Genomic DNA, 22,598 nt, shown 5'->3' with positions numbered 1-22,598 from the left:
AAGTCCAGGAAGTGATGTCAGGGCAGTACTGTGCACCTGTACGTGGTGTTGCAGATCATTTCCTCTTTCCAGGCATATTGTCCCAGTTTATGACCTCCTTTAGGCCTTATTCTACCATTACTGCACAATGTGTAAAAAAATAAAATAAAGTAAATAAATCCACGAAAATGTAAAAAAACATGTGTATTGAAAGATGTGTCCTTTTTTAAAATTTTTATTTTTTTCTTGTCCACCCTCATTTATACTGTATATAACTAAGGCTAAACAAAAAAAGACCCTTTCAGTATAATACAATAAAATTCAACAACACAAACAACAGCCTCCAAAATGACCACAGAGATCAGTTTTCACCTTTCTGACGCATTCTTGATAAAAACTAGATAAGACAAACTTAATAAAGACAGGATGTGCTATAGGGCTGTTCTATTGGAACTAATTAAAGTTATCTAGGCGTACTTATAAGCTGCAAACTCAGTGTATAATGTTTAACCGTGCCATTCTAAAATCCCTCTCTGGGCATTTTCTTCTAATTTGCACCTTAACAGAGCTTTTTTGTTCTTCATAATTGCCATTTTCCCACTTCTGGCTCCTATTACATCACCAACCCTCCAAGGAGAGTCTCTTTTTGAATTGTCTCTCTTTAGAGGATTTTCCCTTTCCCTGACTCTCATCCCTTGTCTGCTTTTCAGGATTTTTTAATTTTTTTTTTTTTTTTACCAGTAGGGCTTTAGTTTTTAAATCCTTTTAAACGTTGTAAAGTAGTTTATTAAAACATAATGTTTGACAGTAGATGTGACTCTTATTTTCAGAGTCAAAGGCAGTCACATTCAATCAAGATCTACTGGAAGTATAAAAAGAAAATTCATTTTGATATCTCAATGCTGAGACCACTCATGCTACTGTACATAAATCCTTGTACATCCCTATCCAGCCAGTGTTGGTTGGTTGGTTGGTTGGTCCATCCATCTGGTCCAGACTGAAATATCTACTTGATGCTTTAGCCATAATTTAGATTCCTAGTTCTCAAATGACTAATCCTAATGACTTTGGAGATCCCCTGACTTTTTCTCTGGTGCCACCATGAAGTTGGTATTTAGAATTTTTGGTTGAGTTGAGCATTTTTTTGTATTTGTTGGTTCAAGCCCAAATGACCTGCAAAGCTAATGACATTCCCATCATCCTCAGCTATAATTTGTTTAGTGCATATTAGCAAATGTTAGCATGTCAACATGCCAAACTAAGATGGTGACCAAAATCATGCCTGAACATCAGCATGTTAGCATGCTCCAAGCATTTCACATCCATCTTCAATTTTTGTACACTTATTTGCACATTTTTTTCTTTTGTATTGCTCTTTTTCATCTTTTTTGCTTTTTTGTTTGTTTGTTCTCTGTATATATACATATCTTTATTATTATTATTGTTATTTTATTTCATTTTATTCTATGTTAAGTGCCTTCCCTTGTATATATATTTGCATTATTTAGCCTTTTTAATGAATATTTTACTCAGTTGCTGCTCTCTTATTTGCTGATGTAATAAAACAATTTCCCTCACGGGATTAATAAAGTATTTCTATTCTATTCTATTCTATTCTATTCTATTCTATTCTATAGAGCCACTGGCTGTAGACTCGTAATCTAGTTTCTCACTTCAAAAAGCACTATAGCTTAATGTGAAATCAGTGACATCCACCACTATTAAGCCCTTTAGGTCTTGTTCCCTTTGAGTTCATAGATGTATGATAGAGTTCCATTATTAAAACCTGCCATACCGCTTGAAGAGATGCAGCAGTTGTAAGCAGGAGGTACAGCAGATAACAACACGAGAATCTTCTGACACACCCCTGGTGGGTTAAATAAAGAATTTTTAAATGCTGTATTGATCACATGTGGTTGTTTTTCACTCATGGACATACTCCTCTTTTTTGCCTTTGCACATCTTGATATTATTGATAGGATGTGATATGGCAAATGGATAGGGCCTTGACAACCGATCTGTTTTCCCCTTCCCATCTGTTTCTTACTCCCATGTTTGACAAATACTGCAAAGAAAAAATTAAAAGGGGATGGCTGTAAAGCTGTGAGGAAATGTTTGCAACCCCCATCTTTTGCAGCCTTCACAGCAATCAGAGTGCTGATTGAGCATGTGAATTTGCAGTTACCACAGATGTCATCAGTTTCAATTAAAGAGAGATCTTGCACTAAATTAGTATAGAAAAAAGTAAAACAGCAAAGTCATTTAATTTTCCTTCTTCTGTGCTGCTGATATTGTGTCTTCTGTGAGCGTATGCTACTGTGGATTATGTGTGCGCTACAATAAAACTGTTTGCCGAACCTGTTATTCTCTGGGTGTAAATGTTGCACTTAACCTAGTGTCACAACCATCCTGGTTTCTCCTACACTCCTACCATTACACAAGGTGTTACATAAATAATGAATTAAAGCTTGAATTCATTAACCCAGAGCTGTCAAGTAATCTATTTTTCTCTCTAACTGTGAATGGCATAAGTCTTTTCGGTTGCTATGGATGAACTAAAATAAAAATGCTTAATAAATAGACTGACTGACAGGAAAAACCAGCATGCTCTCTTTCTCTCTCTCCCACACACACAAGCACACACACACTACCAGATGGTAGAAAAACAGATCACCTTTTACAATGATTCTGCTTTTTTTAACCTGGGAATATGTTTACAAATAATGTTCCTTTTTCTACATCTACAAGTCCTCTTTCAGTGAAAGCAGGACCCCAACTGTGATGCTGCCAATAAATCAGCACTGCTGGTACAATCACTCTGTGTTTACTTTTTGCATTTCCTCTGATGAAATAGCTTATGTCTCCATTTTTTCCCCCAACAACTAACAGTATATTAGACTCAGAGTGAATGTGCAAACACTTTAAAAATAAATGATTTGTTTTTACTCAAAAAAATGAGTGTCTGTGCTGCCCTGAAATTTTAAGTTGCCTGAATTTGAGAAGACAAGTTGATGTAATTTTGAAATTATTCAACTTGTATTCTCAAATTCAGCCAACTTAAACATTTAATGCAGTCCATTCACTAACTTTTTAAAGTTAAAAGTTAAAGTTATTTTCACTGTGTAGTTTTCTGGAGTCCCCATGTTCAGTGTTAGGAACAAGTGACTATTTCTCACTGTCTTGCTGCTGACATGTCCTCAACACCACTGGGTCTGACTTTAACAGAAATGTAGGTAACGTGTTGAATTTAAACACCTTGGTCAAGTAAATTTATAAAGGACATTTGTAAGGGCGGTGGGTAGTGACATTATAGCTAAGATAAAAATAAAAATACACACCATAGGGCATGTTATACACATCACATATATTGCACAAAATTGTATTATTATTATGACTTATGTTTATATTGTGTTGCACTGTAGCTTCCACACTATTTTTAAACATTGTATTACATAAGGATCATAAGGCATAAGGAACATAGTTTTATATTTACTTAACACACTTAGCATATTATACATATTATAATTTTAAATTCCTTACATACTGGCGTTAATATTGTTTTTATTATTACTATATATCTATTTTATATTCTTGGCATAGCTCTGCTATGCCAAGAATATAAAATACATATGCTTGGCTCTGTGTCTGCTTCTTCTGGGAGTAACTTTATTTTTTACTAACACATTTTATGCAATAAAGCAGCCTAAAGTGCTTCACGAAACAAGACAATAATGAACAACAACAATAAAAAAGCAGAAAAACAGCAATAAGTGAGAGAAAAAAACAAAAACAATAATGTGGCAACTATACAAAAGAAACGTAGCAAAGCTATGTACATAGATGATTCCTTAAATAGCTAGAATTTACATTGTACTTTTTCCAGTATGGCCTGTCACACATGGTGCTGATGGCCACCTCCCATAATACGTGTCAGCCTGTGCTTCATGAATAGATGGTGACAGGCAGTGTGTGGGATGTCCCTTTGATGAATCTGGACTTGCGTTCTCTGAGCAACCGCTCATTACTGCCAGAGTAAAAAGGCTGAAAATACACAAAGCAATCTATTTTATCACATTTGGTGTTCTGTGGTGCAACTGATTAATGGCCAGTCACCTGAATTATATTGAAAAGAGAACAAAGAAAGAGCATCAGAACTGTGGATAGAGACAAGGTAAAAACATGTTATTGATTCATGACATAACAAAGGACTCATAAGTCTGAAGTAATTCATGCATGTAATTTGCAATTTATATTAATTCTCAGACAGTGGTGTAAGTATAAGCATGTTCTAAAATGTGATGGTCTATATTAACATCTAAAAACGAGATCTTTGGATTAATAACCCACAATCAAATGTGCCAAGAATCTCAGTGTTATGGTAGATTTTGAGAGCAGGAGTCTAATGGCAAGAAGGAATCAGCATAGAATAATTCCAACATCTGACAAATACTAGTGACTCATGCACTCGGTGTACTGACACACCTAACTGGAACAGAGCCATCATTAGCGTTATTTGTTACACCTGTGCTTTTTCCTGCAATGACAAAATGTTCAATGTGCGAAAGATTTGCGTCAGTGCTCTTTAAGTCATTATCATAGCATTCTCTTTACTCACCACCACATCGTTTTATTCAGAATACAACAAAAGAAGCAGAGCACAAATCAAGTGAAATGTTCACAGGTGCAGGTGCAAGTTATTGCAGTTTGAGGTGTTTCGTTTAAATTATGTTGAGAAGTACGATTAAAAAAGTGTGTGCAATACCATTATGTATAATTTAATTCTCTGCATATACTGTATAACACGTTGAGTTGTCATAAAGCTTATATCAATGTTTTGTGGTTTTAAATACCTATGGGTTATAGCGGCCTCAGGTGTTTTGTCTGTGCTTTCATTATTTTCCCAAGATTATGATTTTCTTAGGAGATGTTTGATTAAAATGCATAAAAAAAGCATTTTTCTCATATAGTGTAGGCCTAAAAACAAACTGCACCCACATCTCAAAGGTAAATGTGACTGACCCTAACAGAGGCTACTAGTGTTTACTGAGGCCACTGTGTACATCAGACCATTTGCTTTTCTGCTGCATTTAATCTGAAGTTCTGGGAAGGCATGTACGATTGGCTGATATTTGCCCTTGACCTGTTTGACTGAGAATTATCTTCAGTGTGATGTCAAACGGAAGCACGACTTAAGTCTTAATAAACATGGCCAGTTTAACCCGACAGGGAGCCCTGGTGTTAATTTGAACTCTAGGCCCTCACTGACCCCTGTCTGCCCTCCCTGTAGCTGTATTATGCAAGCACTCTGTCAGTAGCCTATAGTGCATCAGACTACAGCAGCTGAGAGAACCAGAAAACAACCAGCGCTCCAGGATGCTACCTGTGTGTCATATTTTGTGGAAATGATTAAAGACTATTTACACAGTGTAACCCCCCCATGCTTCACCCTAGCTTAAGAGACTTTCATGTTTTGTTCTATTATGTTAAAAACAGCAGTAAATATCCAACTTGTGAACTTTGAATGTGTCTTTTAAAAAGGCAGTTGCTCACAAGTGATTAATTGACACCACAGAACGTCAACCTGCCGAATATGGCTTAATAGCCTTGTTATGGTGGCATTGTTGAAATCATGCAACTGTTGTGTAGTTCGTTTATAGCCTAATGTTTTTATGTTTTTTTTTTTTGTTTGTTTTTGTTTTTTACTTCTGGTAATATAATTTAATTTAGGCTTCAAAAAATCCTAAAAGAGGTGTTCAGTTGTGAAGATTATATTGCTGAACAGAATGTGTAAGTATCATAAACATTTGTTTGCCGCAGGGCTTTTTGTTTTTTGCAATAATCTAAAATTCAATGGAAAATCCCATAGAATTTTTGACAAGGGAACCAGGGTGTCGCTAACTTCCATGTTGACCCACAAAAAAACGTCATGCCTAGAGCACTGTATTTAAAATAAATACGAAAAAAAAATCATTTAACTTGAGATGTACCACCTACTCCCCTCTCTTAAAAAACAATCAAAAACAATGAACAGTCCCTAACAGGTAATACGTAAGCCTGCCTTTATCTTAAGAAACTGACATTCATAACACAAAAAATCTCATCTTTCCCACCTATCTCCAAAGAAAATGTTATATTTGGTACTTTAATAAAAAACAAAAATGATGAACTCTGTACTAATGTGATCCTGTGTCTAGCTAAATTATTCATACAAAAAATAGAGTTATAAAATCATCCCACATTTTTGTTTCTTTCTTGAAAGAATTTAAGTTGTACTTAAAGTCCTTAAGGTTAATGAAAGACAAAATAGCACAAAAACTGTTTGACAGTCTAAAAGAATGTTGTACTGACTCAGAAAACTGATGTAAAATTGTATACTTCCTAGTATATATGGTGATTTATTTTTGTTATGCAATAGTTTATAAAATGATTAATTTTTGGTATGAAACTACACATCCCTCTGTTTATTACATGAATTATTATGATGTAAACTGTGTATCCCCTTGAATATTGGATGATTCATTTTGACTTCTTTTCTATTTTCATATTTATTTATTTTCCTTCCCTGGAAAAAACATTCATTTGAGCATTATTAACTTATGAGATGTCATATCTTGTTTACTACAATTGTTCCCATGTAATTTGCAGTTATGAAAAGAATGCTAATATTGCCATGTTTATGTGCAGGTTTTGTACATTGTACAATTTAAAACAACAACAACAACAAAAAAAAAACATAACAAAACAAAAAACAAAAAAACTTTATCTTAAGAAACTGATTCAGTCACTAGTTTCCCTACGGAGTGCTTTTCAGTGACACGGGAAGTAGGCGTAACCCAGCAACGCCGTCGTTGCCATGGCAGCAGTGTCTGTCTCCGGGGAAGTATGTTGTGCCTAAAGTAGGCTAAAGATGAATATCGGTTTTTGAACTGCAAACCTAAGCTTTGAAAATATATTACTGTAACAACTGAGCTCGTTTTCTTTTAAATATACACGAATGTAGAACCAGCTCTTAAATAGGGTTGTTTTTTGTTTGTTTTACTCCAAGGTTGGTCTGAACTGTTTACTTTTAGCTTCAGCTAAATGTTTTCACAAACATTAGCTAAATGGAGCCGGAGCGAACTGAGGGCAAAACGATGCGAGCTCAAAAACACAACAGTGTCAACGATAGATGGGTGTTTCTCACCCCCATGGTAATTACCACTTTTAACACTTTTTACCATTGCTTCACAGTATAATATAAAGGCTAACAAAGGTTCAGGCCTCAGGCTCAGTGGAGAGAATGATCAGTTGTGATTAGCTAGTTGAAGTTAGCAGCCTTACTAGCTACATACTCATTTTAAAGGGAACTATATATTGTGTAATGCAACACATTTGATCAGTTATTATTGTTAAATATTTTTGCAGGTCAACAGCTGCAAGTTGCACCTTACAACTGTCAAATCATCAGTACTTGAGAGAGCCCAGAGGATGGTAAGTCATGATAAAGGACTAGATAGCCTTGAGTTTTCCATGCGTTCTTCACAATTTATAACTCTTTTACAGACTGAGTCTCAAGATCTTGTAAAAGAAAAAAACATGAATACGATCCAAGCAATGAATCATTCGAACCCAGGTAAGCCTGATCCTGTCCACTGTGATTCAGCATTGTGTAGTATTCATGAATGGCTAAAATCAGTGTTTAAGTGGGGGGTTTATGCAGGTATATGGGGTATACCCACCTCTTTTTTGGGCTATTAACAGTATACCCTCCTATCAGCCAAAAAGTCATTGGAGTGTATACCCACTTCCTCTCTGTTGACCGACCCATCTTCCTAGTGCTACACCCACCTCATCTACTAGCACTACACGACTGGCTAAGATATGTGAAAAATAAATAAATAAAAAAGAACTGTTAACACCATTTGTTTCACTGTACCATGCCATCTTTAGAGAACAGGTTGCACACTTGCAGAAGACTTGTCCAGACACCTCCAGTGCCATCATTTGCCAGTGACTATACAAATTCCCTTGTGCATAACCTAGTACCTCAAGTGTGTGGTGCTCAAAGGGGTTTTGATGCCGTTTCTCATGCTACACAAGACACAAGAGAAGAATCTAGGAGACCAACCCACAATGAAGGGGCCACTTACTACCGCAATGCCTTAAACCTTGCTAAGCCAGCAGGTAAATATGGCAAATATCACTTGGTAGATATTATCGAATTGGAAAAAAAATGGTTTTATAGCTTATTTTTAGATATAGATTTTGTGCCCTTCAAGTATATATTATTAATTTTTATGAAATGTACTTTGATATGTATATTTTGTGTATCCTGAACTCACTGTGTAATGTCCATGTCAGGTGGCTATGGAGGATATAAAAACCATCCAGCCGCTGCTTTTCCCATCACTCGATTGCCCTGTGACGATTTTACATCCAACTTTCAGCGAATTGACTTGGAAAGGTATCTGTGGTCTCTCTTTTTTTCTTCCTTTTCTTTTCTTTTTAATTTTGAAGGATAAGAATTGTGTCTGTGTCGTACATTACAAGTTCTTTTAAATGTCAATGTAAACTGGACATATGATTGACATGTCATGTGCCACGGCAGTTCTATGTATCTGTACATGCATGTTAATCATATTCTTGTGTCATTCCTGTGCCATTAAGTTTTTGTTGGTTTTATTCACTCAATTCGGTCACAGTATTTGTAGCAGAAATAATAAGACTTTCACCCAAAATGATGAGTGATCTAGATTTCCACTAGGGAGCAGCAAAGTCCCTTAAAATACCTGCCCCTTGTGTTTGCTGATGAGGAAATGTGTCACTAGAGACAGAGCAGAAATAAGGCAATACGTATAGTGAAATATTAAATCATTAATTTGCATCACTTAATTGCATGGGAAAAAATGGTCAAATAATGGTAAAATACAGCTGTTATGTTCTGAAGTTAAGGCCTGAACTGTTGTCACCTATGTCAAACCTTAATTGTGCAAAATGCTCTTTCAATTTTCCAGGCGCTGTCTTGAGGAATGCCCTCAGCTGGGCATTATGGATGAACTACAGCTTTTGAACCTCCAGCACAATTTAATCACAATGATCCAGCATCTGTCACATCTGCAGCAGCTTGTTTTCCTCAACCTGTATGACAATCACATCTGTGATATGACTGGCATTGAATCTCTTCACTCTCTCAGGATCCTTATGTTGGGGAAGAACAGGTTAGTTGTGGTTCTGGAGTTGTGGATATTCTTTGCTTACGATCCACCGATCACAAGCAAAGAATATGTCAGATTATTCTGAAATTTCACTTCTTACATAGAGAGTATTGTTCAGTTCATATTTGTGTTAGTAACACAAAAGTTGCAGAGTTGATTGTGGTGTAAAGACGTTGAATGACGTATTGTTCTTTAAACTTACATGTTGAGATCTGTGGTTTAATGTGAAATGAGTAATTGTTGCTTGAAGGTTATAAAATACATCCTGCTGTTTGCCAGTAAGGTTTTTCAATTTATATACTACCTGCTACTATGTCATAAGCTTCAGAGATGAGTGTTTTCCAGCAGGTGCCTGGTTTGATTCGAAAACCATTCATTGTGGTATCAGTAATTTTATTCAAAAGGTCGAGAGGAAGACGATTAAAGTCGTAAATCACGGAAAATGACATCAGGATTTCAAAGATGAACTCTGGCATTTGATTCACCTTCTGTGAAATGTGACATTTATCTTCTTAGACCTGCTTACAGGGCCATATGTGGTGAAGAATACTGATTTAGGTTACCATTAGTCAAGAGAGTGCAACCATTAGTTTCAGTTATAGTTTAATTTAAATCCATATGGTCAGTCCTGAACATTAAGTCGCAGTACACTTTGTATGTTCGGTTTCCTCTGGGAATATAACCCCTAAATATGCTTTGTGGCCAGCTGGCTGTCCTCTTTTTGGTGCCTGTTCAATAGACTGCCCTCCCACACACACTCACACATACACATTACAATTTTCCTATGATTCCCTACAATACATATAGTTGTCTGTACCTGACACATTTAATAATGGGCAAAACTTTGTCATAGATTGTTCACATACATTATGACGATTTGTATTTTAAGTACATCATATGTCATAATTTCCATTTTATGTCACTTTTTAGAATCCGTAAAATATGCTGCCTGGAGGGCCTGTCCAAACTGAACATCCTGGATTTACATGACAATCAGGTACTGTCCCTTCACCATCCTCCCTCCTTACAGCATGAGTATGTTTAGTCTTGGTCATTTAGCTGCAGATACCGTCACCGGAGATCATGAATTTCAGCTGCGAAGTTCAGCTGAAGTGGATTGTCTCTTCCACCTCCTCCACACTGTTGCTAACTAGTGGTTTGCTCTGTGAGATGCAGCTCTCTAAATGGTACAGTCAAACAGACATGACAGCAAGAGCCCAGACATGAGAATTCATGTATTCATCATCCACAGGCCTGTTAAATGATGACTATTCGGGGTGCAGAATATAGCCAAATTATCCTCTTGTTTCTGTCTAATGTCTTTTAAAACAGTGCAGCTTAGCTAGGAACAAATAGGTCATGTCTAGCATTCCTTCCCCATTTGATATTATAATGTCTTTTTTAAGTGAGAAATCTGATGGCCGCTATGATCAGCCTTTTATCTACCTCAGTTTTATTGGTACTTAACTTAAGGATTTACTTTAGTTTCCAGCACAGTTCCCAGCACTGTTAGAGAACAAAGGACTAGAAACCATCAGAACCTACGTGCTCTTGTCAAGGATCTACTCCCACATCCATTTCCTCAGTTACTCTAGCATAATTTATTCAACAGACACAACTTTTTCCATGTTTTCGGCATTGGGAATGGTTATGAGCTGAAGCAGATTTTGTCGTTTTTTCAATTAATTTGAGTTGAATGCTATTATTGGTGGCCATTTGTCCAGCCTCCACAATAGAACCTGGCTGACTGATATTAAAAGCCTGGGAAATAAAATAATGATAGTAACGCAGATGTTAGATGAGGATTACAGCAGCTCTTGGAAAGGAGGATAGAATAGAAAGGCTTTCCTTGGTCAAATTAGTGTTTTGCCAGCATGCCGCCTACACCCCTCCTCAGAGAGCTACTCCAGGGACCTGGTGAGACTCCCTCTCTGATGTTGGCTGCTCTTTGCATACGCAGGCGTCCCAATTATTATTCAATGACTGCTATTGTGTTGTATTATTCTTCCTGATGGAGGATGGTTTGTTGCTTTAGGCTTTTTCCACTTGTTGTGCTTCCTGACTGCATCTCTGCAGTTAATTTAAACAGTTCTGATAATGGGATAATTGAATGAGTGACATAGTAAATAGAATTTTTTGTACTTTCCTTGTTGGTGATGAGAGAACATTACATTCAGAGGTAGCCATTTGTTGGCGTGCGCTTATTGAGGAGCAGATGATAAATCCATTATTCTGACAAGGACAGGTCGCTTTTCACTCACTGACTTCAAAACCTCCTGTTTTGTGCATTCAAATTAAATCACCTTTTATTCGATGTTTTCCAAACTCACCGGAGACCTGACCACCCAAATGTAATGTGAATTTCCGAACCATGGTAATACGAGATGATGAAGTGACTCAGCGAGGGAGTTAACGGATTCATGAGTTAATATAACTTTTAAAACTATGTTTATTCTACCCAGTCAGGTTGTTGTTTTGTAGTCACTAAAGGTCATAGAGCCCCAGCTGCATGTCTTTCCTATTTCTGTGCATGCTTTAACCACAAGCAGTACATCACTGTCATCTTCTCTTCCTCCCATCATCTAGCAGGGAGGCTCACATCATTCCCCACCTTTTTTTACACTTTATTCCTGTGACAGAATTTCATTAAATTTCCAGTTTGCTGGAAGTATTCAGAAGGAGATATTCTTTCTGGGAGTGCATCCAACCCACACTTGGCCTCAGTGACCAAGTGTTGGGGTTACGATGCGACCCGACAATGTTGGATAACCAGTCTTTGGTTAGGCGGTGATGTTTTCCACTTGAGCAGTTTGACTTAACAGAAACAGTGGAGAATGCCCTACAGGGTCTGTAAAATAGAGAGAAAATATCACAGAGTTAGAGGGGTTTGTTAAACTCATGTGCATGGTAAAAGTTATATCCCTCCCGTAAATCATGATTATGATTTTGATTTAGTTTGACTGTCTGTCATGTGTGGTCAGCATAGCACTTTGGGTTAATGAAGCTGGAACAGGAACTCCCCACTAGGATGCTCTAGGCTCTTCTGTCATTAATGAAAACCAGTCACTCAAGGTTGTCTGTGTTTGCGTCCTCGTCTTTGACATTAATGGCCATTTTATGCAATACACTTTTTCCAAAATCCATGTTGCAAAGTGCTTTACAACAAAACAAAACAGAACATATACAACAAACCAGTTTACAATCTACATTTCCAAGGGGTCAAACCAGCTACTTTCCTTTCCACCATGTAGAAAAGGAAGGTAGACACAAGACACATCAGAGAAATATCGAATTACATTTTTTAAAAAATCAGGAAAAGCTCTCCAAAAAAAAAAAAATGTTTTGAGAAGAGACTTAAAGGAGAGCACTGAATCAGCTGACCTGATTTCAGCAGACAGCCCACAATACTTGTTCCTGTATTGTTTACAAGGAACAAGCCAAGAGTTGATGTTACTACCCCTGCTACCCCTTTTTGGCATGTCCCATTGCTTTCAACTCTCCCGGCAATAACAGGCCTCTGCCCTGTTTGTGAAGCAACATTATTTTATTCACATTTTCAAGAGTTTTCTACTAATGTTTAATAAATATTATTGGTACTTCAGAAATCGTCTACGCTCTCACATCAATGTCTTTCCATATCTCAAGTGTTCAATAACATAAAATCTGACTCGAGTATCAGACAGACATTTAAAGTGTCAGAACCATCTCAACATTCTGGATGTCTGACCTGCACCACTGAGAAATACCTAGTTCCTGGTGTCTTAACACTAGAGACCTATGAGGCTGCTGGCAATCCCAACTGACATTCCAGGACAACATTCCTGTCTTTAGGACTGGCTGAGTTTTAAAGCTAGAGTGACGATATGTTTTCATATAAAACTAGAAGACCTAATCCTGCGGTACCAACCATGTCATGTGAGCTTATCAGGAAAAAAGCTAAATGATGATCCAAATTTAGGCACAGATTTGGTGAGGGAAAATTGCATGGCAATTTGTCAGGGGTCCCTTGACCTCTCTCCTCAAGAAAATAGGTTCTCCGGGTACCCATTAGTCTCTCTTTTATGGATGGACTGGCATAAAATGTACCCATTTTATGCCAGTCCAATGTCTTTTGGGGAAAAATCCATGCAGTTTTTCCGCATAAATGTGTAATTTTACCTATTGTATTTGAATATTTCTGCAATTTGGATTCCTAAACAGTCTTAAAAATGCATAAAGTGGCTATGACAAACTCGGCATTCAGAGGATGTGTAGCTTTCACAGGTAAATTGACAATAAGAGGGTTTCTCAGCAGTTTCTAGATAAAAAGTGCTTGTCATTCAATTGCCAAAAAATACAGTTTTTAAAGAAATCTCCAAATGTCAAAAGCTTTTGATATCAGAATGATTTTTCTGTGGTATTACTCAGGGTCTAGTTGGCTGTATGCTGTATTTTGGAGGGACTTTTGGCTATTTTTTGTCAATTCTTGATGATGCTGAACAAAAGCACAATGTTTGTTACATATCTATGACCAGAACAACTTGATAAACTGTGCTGAAATCAATCTTCAGGTTTCCAGCTTTCAGATGATGTATATTACTTCTATGTGGCATATACTGTTGACCTACTTTCTTCCCCTAAAGACCCCCACTTAAAAACATGGGTCTATTTGGATAGATAGTAAAAGGCAAAAAGTAAATTACCTGAAAATAAAAAAAGAGAAGAAAAAACAATGAGAAAATAAACACAAAAAGAGCTAAAAATAAATAAAATGGAATAATGTGTTTTTTTGTAACATTCTTTTAAATATAAAATAATCTATATAGTTTTGTCAACTTTCCCTCCTTCTTTTAAGTGAAATTTCAGGTAATTTTCCTTTCATGATTTACTTATTTCTTGCAATTTGTGGGATATATTTTGCCAAGTTGCTCAATGCCTTTTTTCTCCCATCTTCTCTTAACAAATCAAGCTGTTTTTCTCAGGTTCAAAGGTTTAAATGCTCATGAAAGACATCTGAATGCAGGAAAAGAAAACTGATGTTGAACCAAGGTTCAAATGGTTAAATTTTTAGAAAGGAGGCCATCCAAACTCTGCTTCAGTGTGTGCAGAGATTCTGTGTCTGTGTGTTGACAGAAGTCTGATATGTACCGACGCCTGTTTTGCTTAGGTTAGGGATGCCCAAGTCTGGGCCTGAGATAATGTTAACCTTGTGAAGGTGTTTGTTTTTCTCACCTCACTTTATTCAGGAAGAGTTCACTGAGCGTGCAGCTGTTTATCCTCCACTGACTGCTTTGCACTCATGAATCTTCTTGATATCTAAGCCAAAAAACGTGGCACAGGCCTGCCTCGCTAACCTTTTAGGTGCCATTGTCCTTTCAGTGTGCTATGACTGTGTGTTGACTGAAAGTATTCATGTCAGCTGTGACACCACAATACAACAGTTGTAAAGGCTTTTCAGTGTTAAGTGCAGCGTGATGATCTCACTTAACGGTGGTGTTTGGGGTTGAGTTGTTGCGATTAGTTAATTGTCTTTTTCTTTTAACTATGCTGCCACCTGTGCATGCACACAAACTTAGTTTAAGGTTAAAAATCAGAGCCAGCGAACAAGAACACACTTTTTTTTGCATGCATTTAAAACTTGGAAAAGTTGCCGCCTACCCTCCCTGGTTTTTATTCTGTTCATTTGATCATGATAAACATTTTTATAATGTATAATTTCTCTCTGTGGTTAATTCAGAAACTCTTTTACATGTTTATCTCTATTGAAATGAATTTCTGTCTAAACTCCCTAGAACAAGAAGTAAATCAGTTAATCTAAAACTCTGCTGACTAGGGCCAAAAGGAAAGCAAATATTACTCTCTATGTACTGTGGTTCCCTGTAGGTTTGTGTACTGATTTGAAAATCTTCTAATTTTTTCTGCATATGAACCTGTGAGATCTCTTAGACCAACCAGGGTGTGCTGTTGTAGTTAGTTCAAAGCCCCAAAACTTTTCAGAACCTACTTTCTAAAATAGTTCTCTTTTTTTAACCTTGAAAAAACTAAAAAGAGTTGATATTTTTTCCAGACAGAAGCCCAAAACCCGTCTTGGTTCTTGTGTTCATCTATATTTCTAAATTTGCCAACTTTAAAAACTTTCTTTTATTTCTTAATCCTGAAACCCCTAATGCCATTTCAACTTTATCCTCACATGTACAGTGTGCACTATAGGCAACAAACACATCAATCTCTCTGTGAGAACCGTCAGGAATTTTTCTGAAGTATTTTAAGTTTCATCATGACGTGGACCTCGAAGTATGCTCTCTCAGAGAGAGACGCGGGGGGAGAAGCAGGCATCATTTCACTACTGACTGACCCTCAACTACATGTTTGTTATTGATGATGATTTGGGAGGTCAAACGGGAGTCATGGCTTAATGTGACTGACTGCATATTAGTAGTTCAAGATGTTCACAAGTGATACAGATTGTTGCTATGAAGTGGTTCACTCTGAGGTAAATAGGGGAGTGGAAATGCCATCCCTGTTTTTAGTGTCATTTAGCAGAAGGTGCAGCCTCAGGCATTGTAAAGAAAATGAAACACACTGTGTTTTGGCTTTCTGCGAACCCTCTGACAAAATTTAAATATGTGATTTGAATGTGAGAGTGAGCACTGAATGAATACAATACTACTGTGTTCTGCTCTGCTAGCCCTGCCTCCCACTGTGTTTCTCTTTACATAGAATATCATTATCCAAATTGCCACTTCATATGGTTTTATGTTAAAATTGTCTTTGTCTCACTGTGCTTTCATTTAGATCTGCAGGATGGAAAACATGTCTCACCTGAGCGAGCTGCGAGTGTTGAACCTGGCAGGAAACAGCATATGCAGAGTGGAAAACCTGCAGGGCCTGGACTGCTTGACTGAACTCAACCTACGACACAACTGCATCTCTGTTGTGGTGAGGGGCCTCTTTCCCAATTAGCAACAGCTTAAAGCATTTTATTCACTGCATGCTCACTATTCTTCTCCTTTATATAAAGAAAAAGGCACCAACTGTTCACACACTCAATTTCAACCATGACTGTAGTTTCTGCTGCCCTTTGTCAGGCTAGTTGCAGGGTGCATGCAGACTTGAGAACTTTTGATTTGGCTTCCACAGAAGGATTAAACTAGCTCTTTGACTATGTGCATTAAGGCAGCTGTGCTGCATCTAATCTGTGCACCTCATCCCAGTGCATCATGGGTTTGCTCAATAATTCAGACCTAGTCCCAGATTGTAAACAGTGCGGCTACCTTATGATTTGTAAGAACTAAGGATGTTGTATTTCATATCCTGAGCAGGTGAAATTCCTTCAGCTACCAGTAAGATATTCGCAGTATTTCTCTCTGCATTTTAATCAACAGACAAGAACATGTTCTTGCATTCTGACAACTGTTCCTTTGAAAAATGTTCTTCATAAGGTAAACACACTAGTAGCTTGCCTCATCTTTCATCTACATGTCATTTTTTTGGACCTTGTCCCTTGGATGATTACCGTTTCCTCCGTTATGGGATTGCATGTAGCAGTTTTTCCTGTCACAAAATAACAAACACAGAAATCACATCAATAGAATCTTTGTAAGAAAGTCTGTGGTGAAATGTATCTCGATGGTGTTACCCAGGGAGACGCAGCTCATTACCCACAACCTCCCTCCGACATTCTGGCGCACTGAAAGAGAAACTGGATATTCTTAACACGGAAATTCACTCCTCTCGGTTTCTATAGTTTTAATCTGATAAACAGAACAGTGCATGCCAAAACAGGCCCCTTCATTTGTATGCAAATCCCCTAAGCCCTTTTCTGCTTTTTGGGGTAGAAAATAGGAATGGAATCCAACATTGTGTTGTATGAAACCTCTCCCCATCACTCACTCTGTCCTCTGCCTGCAAGTTCTCATCAAGAACCACTTCCAGTCCTAATTATCGGGTGTAATGTTTTATTTGATGCACAGGAGAGGAAAAAATGCTGCCCCTCAGCAGATTCTACAGTCTCTGTCATTAGTGGTGTTTGCTGCCAAGTGCTTGTGTCAGGCATAAAATAAATAACCATTCTCCAGGTGTCCAGGTTTTCCCTTTATTCAAGGTAGGTGAAAAGTGGAATACTGGACTAGAAAAACATGCTGTGAGAGGCTCACAGTAAGTTAGTTGAAGATGTGTTTACACACAAAGATTTTAACACAACACTTTTGTTTTGCTAATAGATCATAGACTTTGCCATGCACTCTGTAGATATATTTCTCTCAAATTTTAGTCACAAGTTTGTTGAAATGTGTGTTAGTAAGCACTTCTCCTTTTCCAAGATTATCTGTTCACCTGACAGGTGCGGCAGATCAAGGTGCTGATTTAAAAGCATCGTTACTACACAGGTGTGCCGTGATTATGAAAGGCAACTCAAAAATGTTCAGTTTGATCACACAACACAACACCACAGATGCTCTGAGTCTTGAGGGAGTTGAGGTTTGAGGGAGTTGTTGGTTGTGCAACCAATTATTACATCAGCTGTCCGAGTTGCTGGTCTCAGACGAACTTGCAGGGCAGGATGCTGGATGTGGAGGTCCTGAGCTGGTGTGGCTAGATGTGGCCTGTGGTTGTGGGGCTGGTTTGATGTACTACCAAATTCAGGGAAACAATCCCGAAGATGGTTTATGGTTGTGAAATGGACATTTCAGTTAAAGGTCAACAGCTCTGGTGGACATTCCTACAGTCAGCATGCCAATAGCAAGCTCCCTTGAAACCTCGTGGTTTCTGTGGCGTTATCTTATGTGATCAAATAGCATATTTTAGAGAGGCCTTTTATTGTGACTATCCCAAGGCTCACCTGTGTAGTAATGATGCTGTTTAATCAGCATCTTGATATGCTGAACCTGTCTGGTAGGTGAATTATTTGGAAAGGAAAAGTGCTCACTAACATGAATTTTAACAAATTTGTGTAGAAATTTGTAAGTATAGGAGAAATATATGTATTGAGTGCATGAAAAAAAATCTTAGATCTTTAACTTAAACCTGTGAAAAAATTAAAGCAAAAAGAAGTGTTACATTTAAAGTTTTATTTAGTATATGTTAGGCTTAGCCATCCTATACATATCTAATTGGCATGATGTTACATGAATACTTAGTTAGGTGAATATTTTTACATTTTGAAACAGTGATGCAATCAATATTTATGTAATGCTGTAATGCATCTGAACACATTTTTTTAGTAACCTATTTCATTTCATGCCTTGTTGCAGTAACTTGTGTTGCCATTGGTTTGCACAGCACTTTTTCCAAAGTTATAACCATGAGATTTTCGCTACATCTTTATATAAATGAGTTTTCTACATTCATTTACTCACAACGCAATAACTGATTACATAACGGTGGTTTAGCGTTCAACAATTTAACGTTCTTTTGTTCACACTTGATCTCAGGTGGGTCTCTCCATTGAGAAATCCCGTAGCAGTCAGTAAGTGATGCATTTGACTTTTTTGGCAGCATGAACCGTGATTTACTTGGAAGAGCTGGGTAGTCAGCACAAGCATTGATAGAACAGATAAAGCAAAGAAGCATCACCCAGATGCAGACTGGCTTAATGGATTAGAAGGAGTTTTTATTTCCCAAAGGCTTGTCTTCTTGTGGGGCCAGTAGTGAGTCAAGCATCATTTCTATTGAAAATGTAAAAAAAGAAATGTCCAATGCTTTTTGATGTTGCTCTGCTGCAGATTAATCAAATCTAATCTGTGTGTGTACATGTAGGAAATGAGGTCTAAATTCATCACATCATCTCCTTAATACATAATGTCTCCTCTGCAAACATTACATAGGTCTGTTCTTCCTGTTATACTTTTAAAGTTTGCAACTAAGGGGATCTAATAAATCAACATGCTGCAGCAGAGCACTGTGGAAAATAATAATAGTAAAACTGAAACTGAATTATCAAAGACAGGGACAACACAACAGTAATAATGAGGATTTTTTTATGCTCAAATCCTCAAATTATGGAGTTCAAGGGCAAAGAGCATAGAAAACTATAATAATAAATATACACTTTATATGTATATATATATATATATATATATATTCTTAAACTATTTAATAAAATAATGATTCATGAAAGAAAACCAATGGCAAAACAACACAGCAATGAGCACTTAACAGTAGACTGTGCATCTGCAATTCTAGTGACCTACCTGAGGCCAGATGTGTGCCGGCTAAGCTCACATCTAAAGTTTGTGCTTTTCAAAAAGCAGCCACAAAACCCAAAAGCTTTGTAATCTTTGAAACCCTCTTGGCATCTTCACTTACCGTCGTGTTTATCTGAGCAGCTTTCATGCTTTTTTGTGTTGTGTTTTTGCATGCTACAGAGATAGCGGCGATGAGAGATAGTTTTGTGTTTGTGGAGAAATGCCTCTGCCAGAGCTCAGTACGAGTGTGAAAAATGAAGACACGCAAACTGTCAGTGAGAGGAGGGTGGAGCAGAGGTGAAGACACGGCCACATAAATACACACCTGCAGGCGCACACACACACACAGCAACACAGCTGTACCCAACCTCACTTCACATCCTGTCAGCTGATTGGCTCTGATCAATTGGGTTTTTTGAAAAAGAGACCACATTGGTTGGCGATTGTTGTGCAGCACATCAGCTCAGTTATGACATCATTCTGTCTGAGACAGGGGTGCTATATTTAGTCTCAGACAGTGTGCAGTGGCTGCTGCTTCACCAGCATCCATACAGGGACTGGCACAGACAGAGACTCGGGGAATATTGGTGGAGGGTCAGATTAAGCTAGCACTGGATAGCATGACTTGCAGTTTCTTTAAAGACGGAAATAGAAGACGCCCCTGTACTGCTGAAGTGCACAGTAAAGCAATTTGACACAATCTAACATTACAACAATCCCTACACATTCTTAGTTCCTATGCAAGTAATGTAGTAATTTAATATGTTGAATATGCTTTTGCCATAAAAATCATAATTTGTCTCTCTATGCATCAAAAATGAATGCCAAAGTGATTTGTTTTATCACTAGGAAGCAAAAAGCCTGGATTATTAGGTGGCTAGTATATTTGCATAAAGCAAATTTAATATTAACACAGAACAATACAATCATCCCATTTTTGTTTTGTTTAAAGCCACCTGACAGATATTCACTTGCCTTAAACCTATACATTTAGAGAGGAGAAAACTGTCTGGGTTGCTTTGTCACTCACACCCACACCATATACCTACTAAATTGCTAGTTTTTCAATGCTGGAAAAACAACTCATTTCTTACAGCATATTGTAACTCTTTCAGCTTTTCCAGTTATGTGCAAATAGAACTTTTCTTAGCTTCTTTTCATTCCAATTTTCAAGTAAGTCTTTTCAATTCAATCAAATATGCATATTTGATTGAATCACCAGGTATCGTTATCCAGACATCTATACATACACATTCCAGATGAGCAATATCGGGCCAGTATGTTGGGCACAGTTGTATTAAGAGACCCAGATACAGCACTGGAGGCAGGGTCCTGTTTATGCCTATGAAAAACCAAAAACGCTCTGTTTCCATGGTATGATAGTACCTGGATCCTCTCATTATAGGGCCCATAGAGTGTGCGCACTATAGGCTTACGCAACCTGAGTGTGGCTGAGTGTGCCCCAGTGGCTAACCTCTGCCAGCCAAACAACCAAGTCCTGCTTCGCTAACTTGAATGGGAATCAAATTATTTAATCTTGCGGCTTTTTTAGACTTTCTAAATGTTTTTCACGCCAAATGGTTTAAATCCTTATAGTGAAATGAGTCATTTTGTGGGGGTTTTGACACTCAAAACAGTTTATCCACTGATTTACAGACGCGTCTTTACTAATGTTAGTCAATGGGAAGAAGTCTCTCTGGGCCCCATGGCATCATATGATGCACCTAGATGGTGTAGTTCCACTTTTAGTCACTATTTAATATTGGATTTAAAGCCTGACACTAGTCCTGGGGGCTTTGTGTTGGGTCTTTGATCTACTTGGATGAGGAAAGTCTGAAGGGACATGACAGCAATCAACCTTAATTTATGACATTATCTTGAATGCTCAAGTTCAGACAGAGTCACAAAATGATTATTAGACAAAAAAATAGTTTGTTTAACAGGAAATGAATGCATACAGATGGGTTCAAGTTCTAATCCCATTACACAACAATCTGCATTGACATCTACAGGATTCCCCAAAAGGGGTGTGGCCTTGGTGTTTTTGTAATGTTGCTGTATGTGCCAGTCACAAGCAAGTAAAGTTAGCAACTGCTACCAGTTTTCTTATATGCAAATACCTGGAAAGTGTACGTTTAATAATGTATGGCTGCATCACTATATAGGTCCTCCCATTTTAAATTACTCACATAAAGTCATGGAAATGGGTTAAATATTATGAGAAAGTTATGGAAAGTTTTAAAAATGTATCAGCAGAAATGTGTTGGAACTATATGCTCATTCTCATTGTATACTAGCTTGTTGACTCAGATATAAAAAGATGACATACTCAATATATTGTTTACAAAATTCATTAAAGATCCACTTATTATATTAATTCCATAGAATAGCAATGTATCACAACAACCTCACACAAAAACTCTTACAAACAGGCTCTCTCTATAGCATTGCTTCTGATGCTAACTGTACTCTACTGAGCATTTTGGCTGCTGGAATGGATGAAACAAGGATGAGTAACTGTGTACTATATTTATGCGATTGTGTGGACGTGGGTGGTAGGAATTTTCTAAATGATGAGACTCAGTGCTGCAGTGTTGTTCTCTGCAGAGGAGTTAGCATAGCCTAGATGCTAAGCTGCTCTCTCATTTGAATGAACTGGCAACAGTTCTGGAGGAGGCTGTAAGGCGGTGGCTGCAATATGGGCGGATGCTGACGCAGCTCATTCACACTGCTGCTGGGAGTGTCCTCTTTGCTTCCAGCATGTGCAACACTGACCATCCACACACACCCACACCCACACCATCTGATTAGCTGAAGTCGTGGTTGTGACATTGCCTACATCCCTGTGTATCTCTTCATCTTGCCATCTGGCCAGCTGCTGCTCCTTACCCCACCCCCTCACTGAATTCTGATTTAGAAGCTGAGCCTGCTCAATGCAGACACAACCCCCATCCCAGACAGCTTTTATTGAATTTACAGAAAGCTATTGTCTTCGCGTGATGAGATACAGTAGCTCAGTGTGTGTGAGTAGATGTATATGTGTCCTAGTGGCATTTCGAGTTTTGCCTCCTGCAGCAGGGGATCTCTGCATTAGCGCACACTCCACTCTCTCTCCCCTCCCCCTTTTCTCCTCATGCTCTCTCTCTCTCCGTCTCTCCTGCCCCTCCTCTCCATGTGCAGACAAGGCAGCGTGTGTGTGTGTGCATGCGCAGGGGTGGATGGGGATGCTGTACGCTGGAGCTGAGAGCTGCAAGGTGACTGA

The 22,598-nt window shown here is 37.9% G+C and overlaps 1 protein-coding gene across 1 annotated transcript in view; it reads left to right on the top strand.

Moving 5' to 3' along the window:
* The first annotated feature begins 6,837 nt into the window (after positions 1-6,837).
* Positions 6,838-22,598, top strand: part of lrrc49 (leucine rich repeat containing 49) — a 39,906-nt gene continuing 24,145 nt past the window's right edge. The window contains exons 1-8 of the mRNA XM_042488684.2: positions 6,838-7,169; positions 7,384-7,449; positions 7,522-7,591; positions 7,909-8,142; positions 8,320-8,422; positions 8,973-9,176; positions 10,104-10,170; positions 15,948-16,091. Of these exons, the coding sequence (XP_042344618.2) occupies positions 7,083-7,169; positions 7,384-7,449; positions 7,522-7,591; positions 7,909-8,142; positions 8,320-8,422; positions 8,973-9,176; positions 10,104-10,170; positions 15,948-16,091 (975 nt within the window). The 5' untranslated portion in view covers positions 6,838-7,082. The remainder of the gene's footprint in view (positions 7,170-7,383; positions 7,450-7,521; positions 7,592-7,908; positions 8,143-8,319; positions 8,423-8,972; positions 9,177-10,103; positions 10,171-15,947; positions 16,092-22,598) is intronic.

This window comes from Plectropomus leopardus, chromosome 1 (genome assembly GCF_026936395.1).
Source record: "Plectropomus leopardus strain MGB_pleo_1.0 chromosome 1, ASM2693639v1, whole genome shotgun sequence".
Taxonomy (NCBI): Eukaryota; Metazoa; Chordata; class Actinopteri; order Perciformes; family Serranidae; genus Plectropomus; species Plectropomus leopardus.
The sequence above is the reverse complement of the archived record's forward strand: the minus strand, read 5'-3'. Positions and strand labels throughout refer to the sequence as shown.